Here is a 7,086-nt window from a genome sequence, read left to right as displayed (position 1 = left end):
TATTACATTAACTATTTTTTTTTTCCAAATGATCATTTGTCCTTTATTTTATTTTTGGCTTAATAGTAAAATTTATCTTCCTAATTTATCTATTATGTTGAATTGATCTTCCTATTTTTTAATTCATTATTCCTATATTTCAAAATATTACTTATCCTGTAATCATAAGAAATATATTCTTTTATTACATTTATTTGCTTATTTAATATAAAATATAATATTAATATAAATATTATACAAAAATAATTTAAAATTCATTTTTTTAATTTATTATATTTTTATAATCTTATATATTATCTTTTAAAATATAATATATAAGATAAAATTTTGTTTTCACATAAATTAGGATATATATTTATATAAGTTTTATTTTTAAAAATAAAACTTATATAAATATAAATATTATAATTTATATAAAAATAAAATTTAATCTTATATATTATTTTTTCATTTTTTAAAAAATTCATTTTGTTCTTTTATATGTTTAAAATATTCAAAATAATGTTTTGTCAAATTAAAGTTGATACTGTTAAGTAGTATCTGGAGACACTAGCCATCACAAAATTAAAAAAAAAAATCAAAATTTCAAATTGAAAATGACACCCTAATTCCCAAATTGAAAAACACAAAGTGGATGATGTCCATGGTGAAGACTTAGTTTTTTCTTCTTCTTCGAGCTTCTTCCAATGCGATCGGTGCAACAATGCTTCCCTCCCCAAAGCGACGTCGCTGCAAATGGTCTCATTTCTGCGTCCCATTTCCCCCAAGGCCTCTGTCTCACTTTGCAGTGGTGCTTCTTCTACAAATTATCTTCCTCAAAATGACGACGTCGTTCTTGCTGGCACACGACTCGATAGAAATCTTGTTGACGAACTTTCTGTGTTGTTGTTGTGTCAATGGCGCGTGGAAGGGTTGCAGTGGTAGGTTTGCTTTTCGCCATTGGAGGAGTCAAGGAGGAGGAGGTTCTGTAGCTTGAGGATTGAAGGGAGACAGGTTGTCGATGCCATCGAGGAGGATGAGGTTCTGCAGCTTAAGGTCTGACGAGAAATTTAGGCAATTGGGTTTCTGGTGTGGTGAGTATTGGATCGAGGTTGGGGTGGCGGCGCGGTAGTTGTGCACTGCGGCAACTTGAGGTCTGAAGAGAGAGAAGAAAGCAGGAGAGAAGGAAAGAATGAAGAGAAAAAAAAACACGGTTTTTAATGTTAATACTTTTATTTCATTTACATCATAACTTTAGATAAACAATGGATCATTTTAAATTAATTTTTTTTATCCTAATAAATATTCAATTTTATTTCTAATCAATTTTTATTTTGTGATGAGTTTATAATAAAATAATTATTTTATTTTTTATTCTAATATTTATGTTGAGTTTCTAATAAATTAATAAATTTTATTTTTATTTTAGGATAAATTTTTATGTCTCACGGAACAAATCCAAGAGATAGCGCCGAGATGCATGCTTTTTGCAGATGACATAGTCCTCCTTGGAGAGTCGAGGGAGGAGTTGAATGAGAGGTTGAAAACTTAGAGACGAGCTCTAGAAACACATGGCTTCCGCCTAAGCAGAAGCAAATCGGAGTATATGGAATGTAAGTTCAACAAAAGAAGGAGGGTTTCTAACTCAAAGGTGAAAATAGGAGACCATATTATCCCTCAAGTCACACGGTTTAAATATCTTGGGTCTGTAATACAGGATGATGGGGAAATGGAAGGGGATGTGAATCATCGCATTCAAGTAGGATGGATGAAATGGAGAAAAGCATCAGGGGTGTTATGTGATGCAAAGGTACCGATCAAGTTAAAGGGAAAGTTTTATTGGACTGCGGTAAGACCGACGATTTTGTACGGAACAGAATGTTGGGCGGTCAAGAGCCAACATGAGAATAAAGTAGGTGTAGCGCGGTCAAGAGCCAACATGAGAATAAAGTAGGTGTAGCGGAGATGAGGATGTTGCGGTGGATGTGTGGTAAGACTCGACAGGATAAAATCAGAAACGAAGCTATTAGAGAGAGGGTTGGAGTAGCGCCTATTGTAGAGAAGATGGTGGAAAATAGACTTAGGTGGTTTGGGCATGTAGAGAGAAGACCGGTAGACTCTGTAGTGAGGAGAGTAGACCAGATGGAGAGAAGACAAACTATTCGAGGCAGAGGAAGACCCAAAAAGACTATAAGAGAGGTTATAAAAAAGGATCTCGAACTTAATGATTTGGATAGAAGTATGGTACTTGATAGAACATTATGGCGGAAGTTGATCCATGTAGCCGACCCCACCTAGTGGGATAAGGCGTTGTTGTTGTTGTTGTTGTTGTTATTATTAATATAGACTAAAACAAAATTTGATAATTTATTAAAAAATAAATACAAATTTTTTTAATTTACTAGGAACTAAAATAAAATATGAAGGATAAAAAAATAAATATATAATTTTATAAAAGACTTAACGCAAAACAAAAAATTTATTAAAAAAAAAATATAAAAATCAAATATTTATTAGAAATCAAAAATATATTTAAGTTAAAAATAAATAATCATAGTAAACTTTCCAAAAGATAAATCACCAAAATGAATAAAAAAATTTGAATATTTGAACTTTTATTTTTCAAGTTGGCCAATCTTTTTGGCAGAGGTATGGTCTTTTTTATGTTTATGTAAAGTTCTGTAGTTGTGTCAAAAAGATGAAGTTGAAAATTACAGAAACTATCCAATTGCAAGACTTGTGAACTCCGAAGCAAACAATACTAAATTTGTCTACTTAACACTTTTTCTTAAGAAAAATAAGGTTTAAATACGTAATCTAGTGAACGAAATCCCTGTTAGTTGCAAGGATATTAACTCTTCAAGACCACATAGGCTAGGTGGAAGCTGGACATGAGCTTAAAATGAAGGGTAGAAGCACGCACTTGAATGCCAAAAAAACAGCAGTGGCAATGATCATTTTAACGACAACAGTGGCCAAGGTGGCCTTCTCTCTGTCCACGGTTTATAAGCCATTAATTTCGATCAATCTACATTTTTAAAAGAACAAAAAAAATCTTGTCTTCTGTTGGAGTTTTTTTATCACTCTGCAACTTGCATTGCAGCTGAACTTAGAAGACGTTCTAATCATATTAGAAGGTTGAATTTAATTGTATTCAGTGAATGAATTCTTCTGTTTATTCTCCTTCTTTTTAAGAAAAAAAAAACACTTTAGAAAAGAACAAATTCACCAAAACGATGGCATGATAACTATGTCTATATTAACAAAAGAAATTATACTTCTATGTAGTAACTAGTAGCATAAATTTGATGGTTGACTACAATACTGATCAATCTTTACATGTCGTACCACAGCAATTTAACTAAAAGAAGCTCAAAATGTTAACACTGTTTTTAAGAAATTAACTGTTTTTGGGCTGGGGATGGGAGGAGGGGGTCCAACTCCCAACAGTGAGTCTTACAAACCCAAGATTTTGTCATTACTGGAAAATTATCATCGAACTTAACTACTAAAGTCCTTATTTAGTAAAAATAATTCTATTTACAACATCAACAGGTAAAGCATAAGCTGGATCTACTGGTTTCAGCCCTGGATATTCAAGAAGAGAAAGTCCTGCAAGAAAAAAACACAACTTAAGCGTCCCTAGTTTATAGTGTAAAAGAAATATGAAACACATGAATAAAAGCAATAGGCACTGTTAGGAAAGGATAAATAGGGATGTCTAGCTTATAATTCACATATATGCCCATTTAAACCTTCCAAACAACTAAAATTAAAATAGAATCATGTTAAATATCCAGTTCTAATGAATCATTATAAGCATGTTGAACAATACGATTAATCTTATCTGAATTCTGAACATGATGCTAGCAACTTCACAACATGAATCCACAAGGATTCAATAAGAATGGTTTTTCATCTCTCTTTTTGGAAACAGGATGACCGAATGAAGTCACTGGTTACTATCATTCCCACATTGAGTCATGGGAATGGGAGAGATTGGGTGGTTCCCAAATAAACCAAGGAAACCCTAGATAACAAGATTTTAGCACAACAAATGGAACAAAAAAAGGCTAAATGATGGAGGTACTCTACCAGCCACCCCAAAGAATGTATGAAAGACATCCACGGCATCATCTGGCCTGTCCGAAATTCCACCATTTTCTGTGTCCTTTCAGTTTCAACATACATAATATTTCAGAAATACTACCGGACAATAATTGAAACCCCAAAAAGAAAAAGAAAACATGCAGATTTATAAACACAGAAAAGACACTCAACTAACTAACCTGGCAGTCTAAGATGAACTTTATAAGCTTCTCCTTACTAATCCAATGTACCCTATCAATCATGATCAGGCTAGAAAGAACCCACCATGAGTAGCAGACCTGAGAAGATCTAAAACCTAGTAAGAGAAAGGACAATCTACAGCACTAAACCTAAATTTGAAAAGATTTACTCACATCAGGAAGTTTCTCAGGACGCCCATTCAGACCTCCAGATTTAACCTGTCGCTCGCATAACCACCAACCAAGTAGGTCTTTGTCAACAAGATCTAGCGACCCTGTTATGGCAAGGGCCCCCACACAACAGAAAACTGAGAATAGGAAAAGCAAATATATTAGAAGGATGATTCAAGTCCACAACCCATTTCATTCTTTCATTTGAAATTCAGAAAATAGAAAAATCAAACAGACAAATTCAGGCTTAACATGAGTAAATTTTGACCACAAAAGAACAAAAGGAAAGTACATAATTTCTATCAGGAAAACTACCAAGTAGTTGGATAATGTAAGTACTAGGTTGCATAGCTATACTGTGCTGCCAAGGAGAAAACAGATTCTTATACCCAGAAATTTAAGCAACATATTAAAATTTCAAACTATGCCCTTCACCACATAAAGCACTCCCTTCATGTGGGAAAGAAGCAACACAATCTTTGAAGGAAAAAGTAGTATTAGTACACACATTGAGTAAGTAACGTAGGGAAATTAATAACTAACAAAAGATCATGAATAATTTATGACATACTTTGACCAGCATGAGATTCCCCACCAGGAGTGCACCCAAAACCACCATCCATATTTTTGCAACTTATAAAGCCCTGGTGCAGCGGTAAAGTTGTGTCTTGGTGACCTGTTGATCATGGGTTCGAATCCGGAAACAGCCTCTTTGCATATGCAAGGGTAAGGCTGCGTGCAACATCCCTCCCCCATACCTTCGCATAGCGAAGAGCCTCTGGGCAATGGGGTACGAAGAAAAAAAAAATAATGTACTTCACAGCCTTCTCCACATTGATTTTATCCAAGCGATGTAATATTGATAGACAACAAATAGCAATATATGAGAACCTAGGACAAATAATTCAGTGGATTTTAGTTAAAAATACAGTAAGCTCTTACATGATCAATAATAAAAAAGAATCTTAAGAAAAATACCGTGTATCAACTTCACCCCACATATCCCCTGAAAAGGATCCATCTTCATTTTGCAGGCTGACAATATCTGAGATAAATAGTAAGAAACACAAGATCCGGTATACTTCCTAGTTTATTAAATTTTACTATTGTAGTCTTAGTATCAAACTACTAAAATTCTTTCTTTCTAAGAAACATATCAAGCAATTGAATCATAACATCAAAGTATATTGCCAACTGAAGCTACATATCCTGATAAAAAAAACAGAACTACGATAGTTTAAAAAATTGCAAAAATAACAAAGCTTCTTCTGCAGCACAAAATATTTGTTAATACAGATAACGGGACCTTCAAAGCGAGGCAATATGTGTGTAAGGATACAACTTGTGACCTTATCTACATCAATAACATCCAGCTTATCAAAGAGAGACAACACCTGCACAGCACTTAGTGTATAGAGGATGTGCGGATCATGTTCAACATTTCCACCAAATCCCCCTTCACAACAACACATTTTCTCGTAAGAAACTATGAATGACACTGATGTCTAAAAGAAAGTAAGGGAACAAATAAAACACGGAAGAACCTGAGTCATGCTGACAACTCATCAACCACGAAACAACCTCATCAACATCGACGGTATGAAGCTTTCCTAGAAGATCCAGAGTGGTCAATCCCCAATATGCCCCATTCATTCTTAGATGCTCCATTACGACAGATTCAAAGTTATCTTTCCTCTGGAAACCATAAAAGGACAACCTTTTAAGCATTAAAGAAGAGTTTGCAAGGCATCCATGTATAAATGGGAAGCACAGCACACCTTTTCAACTGATAATATATATCGAACATGTTTCTCAGTGGCCAGCTCTCCCATCTCACGAAAACACAACAAAATCAGAAATATTAGAATCAAAGATTTAAAATGAAATTTTGCAGTGCACCCATCTTAGTAAAGAGGATGAAGGATGTGGCTGAACCAATTCCAATTGAACAAAAAAAAAAAAAATGAGAACTTACCGGACTCCTTAATCAAAGTCACCGTCGGAATCCAGAAGGGTCGCGGCAGTGATACGAAGTAGAAACGCTAATGCTCTGTTAGTTTGTGCCAAGGTCAAGCGAAAGCGAACCAACGCCGTTAGCCCCAATTAAAAGTTTTATTAAAACATGGAAAATTTAGTTGTGGCCAAGTCATCATATTGTTGACTAATATTATAGTTATTTGAATTGTCTTTCAAATAATTAGCGGTATTAATTTGTACTTTGGATACCACGGTTAAGAGTAATGTCATATCCTTTTGCTATATCTTCCAACACTTGTTTGTGCAACCTGTCAATCTGGAAAATCACAGATCTATCCATGCTCCAGCTACAATTAAACACATAATTCATGGCTACACCAAAACGGGTATCCCAACCATAACCATTCTCCAGGTTTTTCAGTTCAATGTCGTCCAGAAAGAAAAGAGGCCAACGTTGTGGACTAAGAATGGTTTTCCAAATCACCGCGGCATTCCACAAATAAATAAATAAATAAATGTTATTGTATACAATTGTAAGCATGTGGGGCATATATTTGTATTTACTGAAATTAGTTTATAATAGCATTTTCAACACAATTGCTTATTTTAATTTTACAGAGTTAGTTGAGGTACCGTTGTGGTTTTGTTTTCAAAAACTAACAAATTCCTA

At 34.2% G+C, this 7,086-nt stretch overlaps 1 protein-coding gene across 1 annotated transcript; it reads right to left on the bottom strand.

Annotated features, from left to right (window-relative positions):
- Positions 1-3,368: 3,368 nt before the first annotated feature.
- Positions 3,369-7,063, bottom strand: LOC100777273 (geranylgeranyl transferase type-2 subunit beta 1). Its single transcript, XM_041015532.1, has 10 exons — positions 6,218-7,063; positions 5,984-6,134; positions 5,779-5,895; positions 5,418-5,484; positions 5,234-5,330; positions 5,011-5,083; positions 4,443-4,576; positions 4,269-4,367; positions 4,075-4,150; positions 3,369-3,591 (listed from the first exon to the last, which is right to left on the bottom strand). The coding sequence occupies exons 1-10, from the start codon at positions 6,269-6,271 to the stop codon at positions 3,497-3,499; spliced, it is 963 nt and encodes a 320-aa protein (XP_040871466.1). The 5' UTR covers positions 6,272-7,063; the 3' UTR covers positions 3,369-3,496.
- Positions 7,064-7,086: the final 23 nt, after the last annotated feature.

Source organism: Glycine max, chromosome 5, assembly GCF_000004515.6.
Source record: "Glycine max cultivar Williams 82 chromosome 5, Glycine_max_v4.0, whole genome shotgun sequence".
NCBI lineage: Eukaryota > Viridiplantae > Streptophyta > Magnoliopsida > Fabales > Fabaceae > Glycine > Glycine max.
This window is presented reverse-complemented; position numbering and strand designations above follow the sequence as displayed.